General features: G+C 51.1%; 1 protein-coding gene across 1 annotated transcript; it reads right to left on the bottom strand.

Annotated features, from left to right (window-relative positions):
- Positions 1-7,985: 7,985 nt before the first annotated feature.
- On the bottom strand, positions 7,986-15,834 carry REM1 (RRAD and GEM like GTPase 1). The gene is made up of 5 exons (XM_054573451.1): positions 15,755-15,834; positions 14,340-14,725; positions 13,196-13,278; positions 9,822-10,023; positions 7,986-8,257 (listed from the first exon to the last, which is right to left on the bottom strand). Exons 2-5 carry the CDS (start codon positions 14,680-14,682, stop codon positions 7,986-7,988), a joined length of 900 nt encoding a protein of 299 aa, XP_054429426.1. The 5' UTR covers positions 14,683-14,725; positions 15,755-15,834.

Genomic DNA, 15,834 nt, shown 5'->3' on the forward strand with positions numbered 1-15,834 from the left:
AGCTTGTTTCAGTCACTGCTATTTTGAGTTTTATCCTTTGCAACTAAACTCAGTCCCCGTGCATATAACTGTGATCCCATTTATGTGAAAAAAAAAAAAGAGGAAAAACACCTATACGCATGTATGTCAGTTAGATGATTTCAACTTTGGTACAGAAATCCCCAAAACAATTTGCTCGGCATTGAAAACATGTTATCTTACATAACAAGTTCAGAGGTGGGGCAGCTTCAGGGATAGTTGGTTCAGTGGCTTGACTTCGTCATCAGTGACGCGGGTACTTTTCGCCTTTCTACTTTGCTATACTCTGACTAGATTCTGTCACCATTTCAGGATGTTGGCTACAGGTCCAGGCATCAGATTCATACATTTCAAAGACCAGTAGCAGAAAAGGGACTGTCCATTCCTGCTGCAGTTCTTTTTTGTTTGTGCCTCAGTACTTTTGTGAGAGCAAAGAAACTTTTTCTAGAACTCTCCGGCCAACGTCCCTCACACCACATTGATGATAGCTGGGTTGTAGGTCCATCCTTAAGCCAATCTCTGGCTTACAGCAATCAGATTTATTCTTGATCCATGAAAAAGAGAACAACAGCAAAACTGCAGCTCTGACACATGGAAGAAAAGAAAAATAGCCAAATGTCTGCTACAGTGTATATGTAGTAAGTGGGCAAAAACATCTGGAAGGATACATCCTGAAATGCTAATGGCAGGTAACTCCAGGGAGAGAACTGGGACTTGGGGGAAAATGGAAGGAGTTTGTGGCAAATACCAAAGCTGCCTATCCAACGGCACTTACCCACTTCTCCATTGCTCACAAAAGCCATTTTGTTAAGGCAGCAAGGGATGAATCATAATTGGCCAGAGTCAGGTGCAGCAATCTCATTCATTTTTGCCAGATAATTGCTTTTTTCAGCCTCTCTTGCAGCTAGGGGAGGCCATGGGACTCAGCCTGGCCAGTGAGTTATGAAGGGACACTGTTGGGAGAACAATTTCCTCATTGATATAAAGAAAATTTCTTTCTGACCTTTCCCTTTTCATTCTTTTTTAAAAACATCTTATTTATTTTATTTTTAGAGAGAGAGGAGTGGAGGGAGAAAGAGAGGGAGAGAATCATCGATGTGAGAGAGAAACATCAATTAGTTGTCTCTTATACACAACCTGAGCAGGGATCGAATCTGCCACCCAGGCATGGGCCCTCAACAGGAATCGAACAGGCAACGTTTTATTTTGCAGGACGATGCCCAACCAAATGAGCCACACAAGCCAGGGCTCCCCCTCCATTCTTACCTTGGATATTGGTGTGAAGATGTGATATATGGAAATGTTGCAGCCATATTGCAACTATGAGGGAAAAGCCTAGAGAATTATGCAGATGCACACCCAGTATCCTGGCATTTTAAGGCTGATGAATCAACCTTAAAATTGCCGACCTCTGGGCTCTTGTTAGAAAATATCCTTATAAGGATTTCTACCATGTGTAGCTGAGAGCAGCTTAACAGACAAATGCATCTTTACTTTTTACCATATATTTTCCATCGCTTTTGACATATTATTCTAATTAGAATGTATTATTTATGGAATTCAAAGTTCAATTAAAAAAATATACCACTGGGCATGGGCACCTTTGGAATCCCAATGGGCCTGAAGAAGCACTCTTGGGAAGGGGGCTGGGAGGAGCTGAACAGAAAGAACGAGATGTTCTTTATAATTAAGCACTGACTTGATGGTATGAGGGGTGGCCTTGCAGGCTGAGGGGTGACTGAGAATACATTTCTCTATTACTATCTGGGTTTCGATCAGAGGTTATAAGCTGTCAGCCTTTGGCTGGTGGACATATTTTGTTTCTCCTGTTCAGGGATTTTAAAAATTGGAATTAGCAATAATGACTTAAGAATTGGAACACTTCACATAAATATCTGGCTTGCAGGCTTTTTTTTTTTTGAAAACCCGAAATATCTGGCAACACTGGGTTCATATCCTAACAGAGAAACAGGCAGCTTCGTTCTGTCACTCCCGTAACAGGCAGGGCGGGGACTTCCAACCTGCCACAGACCCTGATGTTCCCTAAAGCCAGTCTACTTCACTGATTTCTGGTACCTGTCTGAGACTGTGAGCACCTCAGTTAGTGTCCCCTTGGTTTAGGTTTTAGAGTTAATGCATGTGCGCATTTGTGTATAATATTCAACAGTTACATTCTAGACCATTGGTTGTGTAAAAGGACCATTGATCTTACTCACACAGGTGGGCAAACCTTGAAGGAACTGGATTTGGAACGTCACACTCTGAACTGTTCTGTGAGACCAGAAGAGCTGAGAGCGCCCTTGAGTCTCCTGCTGGGTCACTTGGAGCCTAAGTCCAGCTTCAATCCCCCAGGCTTCTGGAGATGTCCTTCTGGGGGAGGGAGATAATTTGGAGGCAAAACTTACATCTCTGGGTAGGGAGTAGGGTTTTCTGAAAGGCAGATGGAGATCTGCCCCCTGGAGGTTGGAAGAAGCTGGTGCTCTTGGAGAGACGCATGGACTTGAGGAAGAGAAGTCAGGTCAGACTCTGGGGGCAGCCTCCCAGAGCTCCTGACACCCACTAGGAGGCTACCTTTTAACTTAGGGCCCTTTCTAGTCACTAGAACAAGATGGAGAGAGAGAGAGAGAGAGAGAGAGAGAGAGAGAGAGAGAGAGTGCGTGTGTGTGTGTAGAGAAAAAAGACCCAGCCATGACCCCTTCCATTCTTCGCTCTATCCTCCTGCAGGAGGCAGAAGCAGCAGCTCCTCAAAATGCCCATGTCCTAATCCCTGGAACCTGCAAATATATCGTTATATGGCAAAGAGAGGTCAAGGTCGGAAAGGGAATTAAGGTTTCTAATACCTGACTTTAAAACAGGGACGTCATCCTGAGTTATCTGAGTGGGCTCAATGTCATCACAAGGGTGGAAGAAGGAGGCAGGCAACGGGGAGAACCCGAGAAGGGGCAGCACGAGACGGACTTGGCCTGACGTTGTTGGCTTTGAAGACGGAGGGAGGGGTCATGAGCTGAGGAAAGTGGGTAGCCTCTGGGAGCTGGGGAAGGCGAGGAAATAGATTCTTCTCTAGAGCCTCCAGAAAGAAATGCAGCCCTGCCGACACCTTGATGTTAGCCCAGCGAGACCCATGCTGGGAGTCCACAGAACTGTAAAATGATAAATTTGTGCTGCTTTAAGCCACTAAATTTATGGTAATTTGTCACAGCAGCCATAGGAAATAAATTCACCAGGCCACCTGGAGGAGCCACGTGTCGGTGACATTCCAGTTGACTGCCAATATCAACCTCCAGGCATGTGAGTGAGGACACCAGACTTGAGAGGTGACTCTGGTCACTCCAGAGTTTCCCAGCTGAGGCCCCGGAGAGCAGCTGCACCCATCTTGCCCTGCCCAGATTCCTGACTCACAAAATATATAAGTATAATAAAATGATTGTTTTTATGCCACGAAGCTTTGGGGTGATTTGTTTGGCAGCATAGTAACTGGAACAGCCATCTCTTCTGGCCTTGAACTGGAACCAGATGGAAGTGGGGAAAACTGCATACACTGCTGAACCCAGAGGTCCCATCCCATCATTAGTATTATTTTTAACTGAACCCTGAACCGAACGGAAGAGAACACTGCTGAAATTGACACTGAACTTGTATATTTTTTCAAGCTGTTGAACTAGAGCATTCAAATATTCTCTGGACGGAGATCATCACACAGAGAAATCTACCTTAACTCCTTCACTCCTTGTGTTTTGATTTGCCTAAGGGCACACGCTCACGGCAGGGCTGAGAGGTTCTTAATCTTTATAAACAACCAGCTATGACTCTCTCTACCCTCCTTACCTTCTCTCGTCAAAGTTTACCCAATGAAGAAAGAATGGAGCTGTCCTGTGAGATGTGAATTTCCCACCACTAGAAGGACAGGGAGTCCCAGCCTGAACCTGATTCCTTGGGGGTCCCCGCGTGGAAGCTTTGTGTCCATGGCTGAGAAACTGGAACTTTCCGTCAAGGCCAGTGATCCTCAGTATGCGAGCAGCCCGGCTGGGGTGTGTCAGTCCAGGTGTCCTTCATCTCATCTGGATCAGGCCGGCACAGTTTGTGGCACTCCCTCACAGCAAGGAGTGGGGGGGGGGGACTCTGAGGAAACTTGGGGCCCCTGGGAGATGTTCATCTTTCCAGAGCTTTATCATTTTTTCCATAACACGACTCTCCCTTCAAGGTGGAAAGTCCCAGCTGTTGGCTGAGGATACTCTCAAAGAGCTTTTGTCCTCCGCCCTGCCCCCAGCCCAGGCAGCAGCTGCTGGGCAAAGGACACCTCCCTTTTTATATCAGTGCAACAGAGACAAGTCTTCAATACCATGGGACTAGATTTCTCTCTTTCAAGTCTTGGCTCTGTTACTTAAAAAAAAAATTATTCTATTTATTTATTTCTAGAGAGAGGGAAAAGGAGGGAGAAAGAGAGGGAGAAAAACATCAATGTGTTTGCCTCTCACGTGCACCCAACTAGGGACTTGGCCCATAACCCAGGCATGTGCCCTGACTGGGAATTGAACCAGTGACCCTTTAGTTCATAGGCTGGCACTGAATTCACTGAGCCACACCAGCCAGGGCTTGGTTCTACTACTTGCTAAGTGTATAATCAGGGTATTGAACCTCTCTATGTTATTTCTCCATCTGAAAACTGGCATAGTGATAATATTGACCAGTTTTAAGGATTTAATATTTGAAAAGCACTTAGCACAGCAACTGACATGTTGATGTAACTATTTGCTGTTATTATTACATGACCTTGGGCAATTCATCTCCTTTCTCTGGACCTCAGTTTCCTCAGTTGAACACTTGAAGATAGTAGTTCCTACATGATCCGAGCGTAAATACTGACTACCCTTTCCTGCTCTGTGGTCTTGGACACATTTCTTGGGCTCTCTTGGCCTCGATATGCTCATCTGTTAAATGGTACCCATTAAGTCGATGGTTGTGGTGATGATGAGAAAAATGTGGAGCAAGCACGTAGCATGGGGCCCAGCACACAGAAAGAGCTAAAACAAAGTTAGCTTTTTTTTTTTTTTCAGTTTGTTTTTAGGGATGAGAAAGAACTTTCTGAACTGTAATTGGTTGTGTCCCTGGGAGAAATATTGTGGTTTTCTCACATGCTTTCCTAGCCATGCCTTATTCACAGACTCCTAGAATCAGAGAGGTCAGAATTGGAAGGGCCATTGTACAGACTGGTTAATGGATCCAGTCAACAAATATTCATCGATCACCTATTATGAGCCAGGCACTGCTGTAGGTGCTGGGGAGAGCGCAGCATTGAGGTCCTGCCCTCCTGAAGCTTTCATTGCTGTGGGGGAAGCAGTCAGTAAACATGAATACATGAACAGAGGATACCAGTTCAGATTCAATCCCTCTATTTTACAGATGGGGAAACTGAGGCCCACAAGGGAAGGTCATTTTCTTAAAGCCCTCCAGTGTCATAGCAGGGCCAAAGACTTCATCATAGTCTAAGCATGTTCTACCCTTAACAAACCTTGGTTTCCCGAAGGCCTTACTATGTAATAGCAGGAACCAACATTTACTGAATCTTCCCAGATGCAGGAACTGTTCTTAAGTGCTTTACACATTGTTAGTCATTGAATCCTCACGTCAACCCCGAGGGAGGGAATTGTCATGAACCCTATTTTATAGATGGGGAAACGACAGCATGTAGAGGTGGAGGGGAGCAAGGTGTGGACGCAGGCGCCCTGGTGCGTGGACCTCAGCCACAGTGCTGTCCGGGCTGCATACCCGTCCCCCCAGCTTGATCTGCACTGTTTCTGTCTTCCTTCCCTCTTTCCACGGCCCACCCCTGAATCCTGGCCACAAGGGCTTCTTTCATGCTCTCAGGAACCCCAGGTAAGCCCTCTCCTTCCCTGGCCCTCAGTTTCCCCATCTGTGAATTGAATCGAGGGGACCGGCTTGCCTTCAGGGCCCCTCCCTGACCACCCTGATTTTAGCCCTTTTTAAGTTTGTAATTATTTTATTTACTTACTTTTTTCCCAGTTCCCCCTTTCCCGGCCCCCCACCTAGACTGGGAGCCCCAGGAACAGCATCCTGCTCCTTCTATTCACCGCTTTGTCCCCAGAGGCTGGCACTGTGCCCTGCACTTAGTAGGCCCTTGGTAAATATTTGTGGATGGAGAAAGAAATGACACGGTAGTCCTCAGTTTTCTCAGAAACAGCTCCTGTGCTCTCTCCCTGGCCCCTCTTCCTTTCTCAGCCCGTGGGGCCCCCTCCCTCTCTCCCTCCCTCCCTCCCTCTCACCTCCCAGGGCCGAGGCAGGCCCTCCATCCGGCCTGCATTTTTCCGGGTTTGATATCATTTTTTCCACTCTCCCGGCTGCTGCAGGCCGCCTCTGCCAACTTTCCACAACTGTAGCCCCTCCCCCACGACCACAGGCGGAGGACAGCTTGGGGTGGGGGAAGACCCTCCTCCTCCTCTTCCCTTCCCCACACTAGAGGTGGGATGGGGATATAAGTCCCATCGGCGTCTGGCTGGCAAGATTTGGGGGGTGGGTCACAGCTGGAGGCTGTGCCTTGCCTGCCTGTGCTTTGCTCTTCCTTGGCACCATGTTCCTGGCAGCAGGGACAGGGCCCACGTGGAGGGCTCTGGCATCTGGAAGGGCAGCTGTTTGGGGGCAGTGTGTCAGGCATTAGGGACAAGACGGTCCAAACTGCTTGCATCTTGTTCTCCTCTCCAATGACACCCCTTCACCTTAGGCTGGAAACTCCTGACCTGACCCCACAGCCCCATCCCCAGCCAGTCTGGATGCCTCACTATGTCCTACTTCCTGAGCAGACAGAGGAGGAGGCTGGGCCCTGGGCTCTAGTCCTCGCTCTTGCTGGCTGGGGGCTCTGGGATGTTTACTTCCCCTCTCTGGACTTCGGTTTCTACATTCAGAAAAATGAATGAGTTGGACTAAGTTGGGGGTCCATCTTGGGGATAAAGGGATTGTGTTTCATGAAATCAACCCCCTTCTTTAAATTATATACAAAATTGTGCCTGGAAGTTCATTCCCCCCGGGGACTCTATAGCTTTTTGTCACATTCTCCAGAGGACTGTGGAGGAGTTGGGTACCAGCTCTAGTGTGAAAAGCCTGGATTGGAATCTGGCAGCCTCAGCGACAGCAGCTATATGGTCTTGAGCAGGAGCCTTCAGGGTCCTGTGCCTCAGTTTTCTAATAAGTAAACCGGGGTTGTGAAGATTAATTAATAGTAGCCACCGGCGTAGTACACAGTCAGCTCCCAACAAACACCGGCTATTTTACTGCTAGGGTGAGGGCTAAAATTCTTTGCAAATAACATTTTATGAATCTATGATCTAAAAAATGGGCTAACGAGCAAATAAGGGGTCATTGCACTTCACTGTGGTTGTGCTCCACCAAGTCTCCCTCAAACCAGGGCCGGGCTCCCGCCCAGTGGTTGGGAGAAGGCCTGAACCCGTCCTTGTTCCAAGGATTGTACTGACTGCCCCGACCCCGGGCAGCGGGCTAACCCAGTCTGCAGCCGGTGTGGATGGCAGAGGAGGAGGTGGAGCCACCTGGATGAACCCAAAAGAAGCAGTCTGGACATTTACGCGGGACATACTTCCGGTCTGGTTTATTGGGGAGAAAGGTGGGGGGGGGGGAGGGGCGGTGGTGGATGGCGGGGAGTGTTTCTGAGGGTTGGCCAGGGCCCAAGGATAAGGACAATTTTTACAAAAAGACACGCATGGCGTAAAAAAACCTACTCTCTGTCCAGTTTGGGCCTCGGCCCCACAGTCTGTACGTCGCTTCCCAGAGCGGAGGGGCCCCTGCAGCCGTGGCTCTGGGAGATGCTTTGGCCCTCCGGGCAGCGGGTAGGTAAGGCCCACGATGCGCACTCACGGTCGCTGTGCCTTTGCCCCTCCGGAGCGCCAGTGGAGCTCCTAGTGCACCCCAGTGTCCCACCACCTCTGGGAGGGAGGGCGGCCTCAGAGCACGGCCAGGTTGTGGCAGGACTTGGAGCGGGCCTTGAGCGCGCGGCGCCGGGCGCTGCGGGCGGTCAGGCGCGCCAGGAAGCGACGGGCTCGCTGGCCGAAGCTCGCTCGCCGTCGGGGCGCGGGTGGTTCCCTGGCCGTGCTGTCCGGGCGGCGCAGGCGCAGTTGGCGCACCACGCCCTCGAAGAGTTCGGCCACGTTGTGCTGCAGCGTGGCTGATGTCTCGATGAACTTGCAGTCGAACACCACAGCGCAGGCGCGTCCCTCTAAGGTGGCGGGGTCAGGCGGGAAGGGTGGAGGGGGAGGAGGTAAAGGTAGGAAGGGGCAGGTTCAGTCTCAATTCCAAGCAGTTTTTCGTTTCTTAACATATTGTGCTGGGTGCCAGGGGACTCCGAAATAAACCAGATCTGGTTTTGAGGAATTAGTTTAGAGGTTAGTGACTGTTACCGCCGGATGAGGCTGGAAAGACAGGGAGGCTGGGAGTAGGTAGGGAATGGCCTTCCATCCCAGGATGCCACCGGGCTGGGAGGCAGCCACCTGGGTTCTAGTCCTCAGTGGCTGGTGTCCTGTGGAACTGACTCCCCCTTTTTGGGTCTCCGATTCCATAATTTTAGATTGTTCCTTTTGAAAGGGACATTTCAAGATCTTTTTGGGTCCCACCTGATATGTCAAATGCATTAAAATATCCCCCATCCCACTTTAAATACGATTTATACATACAACTTCAAACGTTTTGGTTGGCATCTGCTAGATGGCGCAATGTCATATTTTGCAGACAATGAAAGCTCTCTGAATATATAAATTCCTCAGTCTATGTTGGTGCCAATAATTGGCTTTGTCAGGTCTCAGGTGGCCATGAAAAGGGGAAATCTTACCCTTTGCAACAGCATGGATCGACCTGGAGAGTATTATGCTAAGTGAAATAAGCCAGTCAGAGAAAGACAAACACCATATGATCTCACTTATATGTGGAATCTAATGAACAACAACAACAACAAAATGACGAACAAAATAGAAACAGGTGTGGATTCATGGAACAGAGTGACAGTTGTCAGAGCGGAGGGGGACTGAGGGGCTGGGTGAAAGAAAGTGAAGGGATTAAGCAAACAAAACAAAACAAAACACAACACAACAACCCGTGTATATATAAATACAACACATAGACCCAGACAACAGTGTGGCGATAGCCAGAGGGAAGGGGTACGCGGTAGGTGGAGGTGAGCAGGGGGAATGGGAAATAAGGATGGAAAGAAACTTTGCTCGGGGCGCTGAGCCCCCGATGCACCGAGCAGCTGATGTTCCGTTGAGCTGTACACTTGAAACCTATATGGTTTTGTGAACCAACGTCACCCCAATAAATTCAATAAAAAAAGAAAAGCCTTTAGAACTAGGCCTATCGGGCCTGTTGGATAAAGTGTCTCTGACTAAGGGCATGGGGGAGCCAAAGGGGAACTTTAGGCGAAGAAGTGTTAAGGTCAGGTCTGGTCCTGGGAAACTCTGGCAGCTGGTGGGGAGAACGGATTGAGTGGGGGCATGGAAGTACCGCGAGGCTGGCCCAGACTAAGGTGGGGATGGCGGGACGGGGCAGAGGCTGTCAGTGGAAGAAAGGGAATGTGGGGTTAAGGGAGGTGGACCTGACAGGATTTGGGGACTGCTTTGGGGGAGTGAGCGAGGCGGCGGGCGTGGTTCCTAGCTTTCACACGCAGGCAAGGGCCGGGTGGGGGTGGCGGAGGGGCGGCGGCGGGGCAGGCAGTGGCTGAGGTGAAGAGCGCTGGAGGAGGAGCGGCGACCGTGGGCATATGGAGGAGGAGGGTGGACTGGAGGGCTCACCTTCCACGGAGACCTCCCGGCAGCGTGCCAGGTCCGCCTTGTTGCCCACCAGGATGATGGGCACATGGTCCGCCTGATGTGTGCGCCGCAGCTGAATGCGGAGCTCAGAGGCGCTCTCGAAGCTGCCTCTGTCCGCGATGGAGTACACGATGACGTAGGCGCTGCCCACCTGCAGGCACGGCTCCTGGCTCCAGCTTTCGTCCTGTGGGGGAGGCACCCCAGGCCCGTCCTCAGAGGATACCTGGGCCCTGGCCGGGAAAGGGGGGCCGGGACAGTCTAGGATGGGGCTGAGGTCTATACTTTGGACAGGTTTGGGGGACAAATTCTGCCATCATTCCCTGTTCTCCTCTCAAAGTAGTGACACCCTAATCCCCTGTGAGGCTGTTTCTCTGCTTGAAAAAATGGGCTCATTACCTCACTACATTCTCTCATTCATTGACTCCTTCTGTCGGCTGGGCACTGGAGGCAAAAAATAGTTATTTGGTTCTTCTTCCTGCTAAGGAGGGTTTGCTCTTTGGCTGTTCGGGCTTTGCCTGTTTAACAGGTTCAGGCATATTAGACAGTTCTTTTGGTCTTCTGCAGTCATCGCAAAAGAGAAAAAAGGAAGGGAGAGAAGTGAGGACAGAGGCTGACTTCTAGGGGAGGCATTTTTCAGGGTGGTTTTAAAGAGTGAGGTAAAGGAGCGACTGTGGAGATGTGGGCGGAAAAGGCACAGGCCATTTTAGAAAGTAGAGTCCTTGCTAATTGTTTGACCAAGCAAAGGAAAGAACTGGAGTGATTCTGATAATCCATTATGGATGGTGATTTGTTGTCAGGGACAGCACTCTGAGACCGGACCACTGGGTAACAACCTTATGAGCGTTTAATTAGACCCAGTTCTGGCCCTCCAAAAGCTTATGGTATGGCCGGGAGGCTATGGAAATGGAGCGTTATAATGCAGTGTGATAAGTACCCGCATGCAAATGGTTGGAGAAGCCATGGGGGTGAGGGCGGGAGCCCAGAAGAACTCAGCCGGGCAGAGCGTGGGAGGCTTCACGGTGGACCTGTGAGTGAGTTTTGAAAGGACGAGCAGGTAGAAAAGGAGAGAAGAGAGTGGGTCAGCAGTGGGAAATACTGATTGTGGTGGAAGAATTGCTTGTGAGGGGAAAAGAAGCCAGAAATGCTATCTGCTAACCAAATAGTATAGATGAGTAGGAAAGCATCAGATCCATGGTCAACATCATTGTCAAAGGGGGTGGGTTTTCAGCAGTCATATCGACCCTTCCTCAGACCAAATAACTGTGGGCTGAGTCAGACAGTTGTAGGTGCTCATTCTGGGTTCTCAGCCTTGACTATGGATGGGTTTCTTCCCCGCTGTGGGCCTCAGTTTCCTCATCTGTAGAATAAGAGTGTGGGTCTTGGCCATCCCTTCATTCATTTCACGAATATTTATGGAGGGTTTGCTATGGTTAGGATAACAAAAGCTGGTTGCTGTGTGATTGGTGGGTAAGAGTCTCTTGGGGGTGTGATTAAAAATATAGATTCCAGGATGCCACTTGTATAGATTCTTATTTATTAGGTCTGAGAATTTGATTTTTAATACTCCCTTCAGGTGACCTGATGGTCAACCAAGCTAGGGCACGACTGGATGAGCCAAAGGCCCACCCAGTTTGGTCCGGTGCTGCTTCTCGGACATGTAACCATCTAGGCTAAGGATGGAAAGGATGGATGCTATTCCAACAAGCCTGCTACAGTATGGGCTGTGATTGGGAACTGCCTTCACAGCCACTGACCATGGAAACTGGTTCAGTTTCCTCATTTTACTTGCAGGAAAAACGAGGGCCAGAGAAGAGAAAATTTTCTCAAGGCCACTCAGCCAGATGAGCACAGAATGCAGGCTCCTGCCTTCTGGTCTCCCTAATGGGACTCCCAGGCTGATCACTCTTCTTAATTCACTGGACTCTTCCCCATCGGATTCTCAACTGCATCCAAAAAAATAGCCCTTCCCTTACCAGCCTGTGAGCTCCAGGGGGCCAGAAAACATGCCTGCCTTATTCACTCCTGGGTCTCCAGCGTCTTGATGTATACCTAGTGTTTCTTAAGAAACAAGTGGGTGAAGGAGTGGAACCTCAGCTGGAGTTCAGAAGGTGATGCTCCCAGGGAGGATGAGGGGGCAATCCTGGTGCATGAAAGTCCAGGCTCTAGGGTCTTAGAGATCTGGGTTTGAATCTCATTTGAATCTCTTGAGAACTTAGGACACATCACTTAACCTCTCTGAGCTTTGATTTCCTCATCGTAGAACAGGAATCAGAAGAACACTCACTGCATAGTTTTTTTTTTCTTGACTGAATGTTATAATATACATCCAGTGCTTAGCACAGGGGCTGGTACTTAGGAAGAGGGTGTCCATGAAGGCCCGCTGCTGCTAAGAGAACCATCATCATCATTGTCATGTTCATTTGGACCTGGGTTTCCTTTTACTCTGGTTTAAAAGAATTGGCTACACAGCTCCTTCATCCCTAGCCTTTGGGGCTGTCACCGGAGCTGTCGGCCATTTTTGTCAATCACCCAACACCGCCCTCCTAAGCCTTCCTGTGGCCAGGACCCCCTGTGTTCTGGGGGGGGCTATTCCTAGAAAGATGGAATCTCAGGTGATTTTTAGATGCTTCCCTTTGCTTAGTTGTAGTTCTTCAAAGTTCTCTAGTGAGCACGTATTACTTGTATAGCAAGAAAAACAAAGAAAACTCACTTAAGATGAGAAAAACAGAGTAGGAACATGTCCCTGCCTGCTCCTCCTGCTCTGGAAAGAGCTAGGGAAGGACACTCTTTGGTTTCTCTTTTTACTAAGCTACTAAGTTATGATTAATAAGAATTATCATTATTTACGATTCTTCACCCATGTTCAGCATTTTTTTCATGCTCCAAACTGTGCTCAACTCTGTGAAATTGCTTAAGAACTTAAAAAAAAAACAAGACAGTTGGTAAGGGAGGCAGGAATGACTGACCCATTAATCAGGTGAGAAAACTGAAGCTCAGAGTGGGTAAGTCAATGGCACAAAGCCACACAGCCGGTAAGAAAAAGAAAGGGGGGGCTCAACCTCAGGCATTCTGATGCTAAATTCAGCGTCCCTTCCTCTGCACAACGTGGGTGGGTGGAATGGGACGAGGGTGCTAATAAGTGGGGGAGGCTTGCAGGGAAAGAGTCACATCCTGTGATGGATGCGGAGGGTGGGCCAGCGTGCAGAGTGAGAAAATGGGCTGCATAGGACTATGGGTTTTGGTGGGTGCTCAGAATGTCCCTTGTCCTCTCCCTGCTCTGTAGTATCCTAGAAAGGGCCAGGAATCTGGTGCTGGGCTTGGCACCTGTCCCCCCAAATCCGCTTGCTGCGCCATACCAGTTTCTCAGCCTCCCAGGTGTCCATGACCACCAGCGTCGTGTCTTCTCCATCCACTGTGAGGGTCCTCTCGTATACATCTTCTGTAACGGAGGGAAGAGCTGGGTCTCAGGGCAGAGGGACAGGCCTGGGGAGGGCGTGGGCTTCCCTAGTCCCTCTTTATGGTCGCTGCGCCCCTGCACTTCTCCTTGAAGTGTTCACCGCACTTGTGTGATGTCTGTCTTTCCTGAGAGGTCAAGAAGCTCCACGAGGAGCCCGTGTCTCCTCAGCTTCCAGCTTAGTGTGTGGCACGTGGTCGGTACTGAGGAAGCTTTTTGTTCTTTTGGTCGATGGAATGAATGAGTGCGGGGCGGTAGGGCTAAAGTTGGGCCAGGGGTTCTCCAGGCCCGCTCTGTGCCTGGCTTACTTAGTGTATACTTCAGGCGGGTCAGGTTACCCTCTCTGGGCCTCAGCCTCCCCAATTGTCACACCTACAGTCCACGCCTCTTGCGTGGCTTCTCACTGTTAGAGGGGCCAAGCCTGGAGAAAGGGCCTGGTCAGTGTGCCCGCCTTCTCTCTGCTTTTAACCAACTCCCCGCGCCATTCACCCTGCGTCCTCTCAGCCAGTCCTGCAAAAACCCGTCTTCATTCCCTTCGTCCTGTCCCAGTCCCCCATCGCCCTGGGCCCCCAACTCTCTCAGCTCACTGCATCGCTTGGGAATAAAGGAACCCCAGGCCCAGAACTTGGAGTCCGAGAGTCTCCATTTTGGGCAGGATCTTAGTTTTGTTGCAGGCCGTGGTGGCCATGGATGGCCGTCTATGGAGTGGGATGATCCAAGAGTCTGGGGGAGAGTTGGGGCTAGGGGCTCCTGAGCTAGGTGAGAGTCCACTGTGTCTTCACACCTGAGACTGAATCCCATACCTCTTACCCAAGAAAAATTGGCAAAATTCTCACTATTCAAGGAATTTCCCTCCCGCAGACCGTTGTGCAGGCTGTGCCCTGCACAATTCTAGGGGGCGTATTCACTTCATTGTCTAGGAGAATGGCGCGCCTTTGAGGTGAGCGGCGCATGAGTTGTGCATCTGTTCTTGGCAGCCTTGTGCCCCCAATGACCGGGCTTTTACTCCTTCGGCCACATTCCAGCCCAGCCCACAGGGTCCCTACCTCCCAGCTGTTCGTGGAGCTCTCGTTCTTGCTTCCCTGCAAAGAGGCTGGCTAGGCTGGTCTTCCCTACACCAGGATCCCCAAGCAGTACCACGCGGTAGAGGGCCTCCCAGGAGCCTTCAGAGTCGCTGGAGTCAGAGGACCAACCGTTCGGAGCAGGTGAAGATTGCTGGGTGGGAGGGTTGAGGGAGGAAGATTGGCCCAGCCGTGGATGCTGGGCTTGCGTGGAAGTGGAAGGAACTGTGCTCAGGCCAGGCTGGTGGCCCCGGGGGGACAGGGGCAGTGGAGTGCTAGCTCGCCGACGCAGGGGGGTCTTTGCTTCTTGCTGGGTGTTTAGAGTCATCCTTGGGTGGGGGGGACTTGGCTCCTTCCTTCCTTCCTTCTTTCTGTGAGCAAGAAGGGGGAATGGGAGGTGAGCCAGGTGCTTTGAGCCCTTTCTTCTGTAGGGTCCTGATGAGCTGCTGAGATAGCTTCCTCAAGAGATCCTCTTGTTCAACAGGGAGGAGGAGGTGCCTCAGCTCCTGGGGTGGGGGCTCCCTGGCTTCGGGCCCAGGGTCTGCCCGGGTCAGTCTGGGAGGGTGGGTGGGTAAGCTGTGAACACACGCTGCCCGCACACCAGAGTCTGGTTCCTGTGCCTTGAGGATGACTCACTCCCTCAAGACACACGGACAGACAGAGGGGCAGCAGCGAGGTGGGATGTCACATAAGCACACACACAATTGTGTACACAGACCTGCCCCTCCCATTCACAACTCAAACCCACATCCCGAAAAGCATCTGAATTGCCCGTACTCCCTTTCCCCTTGGGTCTCTTCACCACGGTTGACGGGTTGGGGGCTATGGAGGAGGGTTAAGGGTTCCTGTGCGGGTCACTTCCGCTGCCCCATCTCAAGAGGGCCGAGGAAAAGGCAGGAATGGGGGGATTCCAACCCCAAGGGCGTAGGGGTCTGGGGGTTCCCTCCGCGGTAACCCGAGCACCGTGGTGCCATGGGAACGGCGTGTCCGGCCCGCCCCCTACGTGAAAAATTCAGCAGCGGCTGGCACTGCCTCTGGCGGCTGTTGGGGGGCGGGGGCTTCAACGCAGCCGGGCCAGGTTTGGTGACAGGACAGGGTCCTGGCAGGGGGCGGGGAGGGCACCTACAAGGACTGGGAGCGCATGTGCCATTCCCAGAGTCAGAGTCCGAACTTGCCCAGCCCGGGGTCTTGGTTGTGAGTCCCCTGATCGGGGCGGGTCCCCTGTCCGGAGCTACGCTACCCTCCGGAGACCCAGGTGGAAGGATCCTATCCCTGGGATGCGAGCTCGGGGACCTCCTCACCCCTGCCTACGTCGCAGACCCCCTCCCTCCACCATGCAGGCGCCTGGCAAACTCCGCTCCAACTTCACTAAGTTGGAGGCGGGCTGCGCGGGCCTTTACCTCGCCGTGGAGAGGGGTCCAGGGTCCCCGGCCCGCAGCTGCCGGGTGCTCCAGGCTGTACCACCGCCTCGGTGCGCACC

The sequence above is a fragment of the Pteronotus mesoamericanus genome, unplaced genomic scaffold (assembly GCF_021234165.1).
Source record: "Pteronotus mesoamericanus isolate MK-2021 breed Mesoamerican mustached bat unplaced genomic scaffold, CSHL_Meso_final contig_25, whole genome shotgun sequence".
In the NCBI taxonomy this organism is placed as follows: domain Eukaryota; kingdom Metazoa; phylum Chordata; class Mammalia; order Chiroptera; family Mormoopidae; genus Pteronotus; species Pteronotus mesoamericanus.

What these genes read in the sequence shown, in the direction of transcription:
- REM1 (XM_054573451.1), bottom strand. Translation starts at nt 14,682, where the DNA reads ATGACTCTAAACACCCAGCAAGAAGCAAAGACCCCCCTGCGTCGGCGA. An exon ending in GCTCCACGAACAGCTGGGAG is followed by an intron (nt 13,279 to 14,339) that starts GTAGGGACCCTG and finishes CCTCCGTTACAG; the next exon opens with AAGATGTATACGAGAGGACC. An exon ending in CCGGGAGGTCTCCGTGGAAG is followed by an intron (nt 8,258 to 9,821) that starts GTGAGCCCTCCA and finishes CCGCCACCTTAG; the next exon opens with AGGGACGCGCCTGCGCTGTG.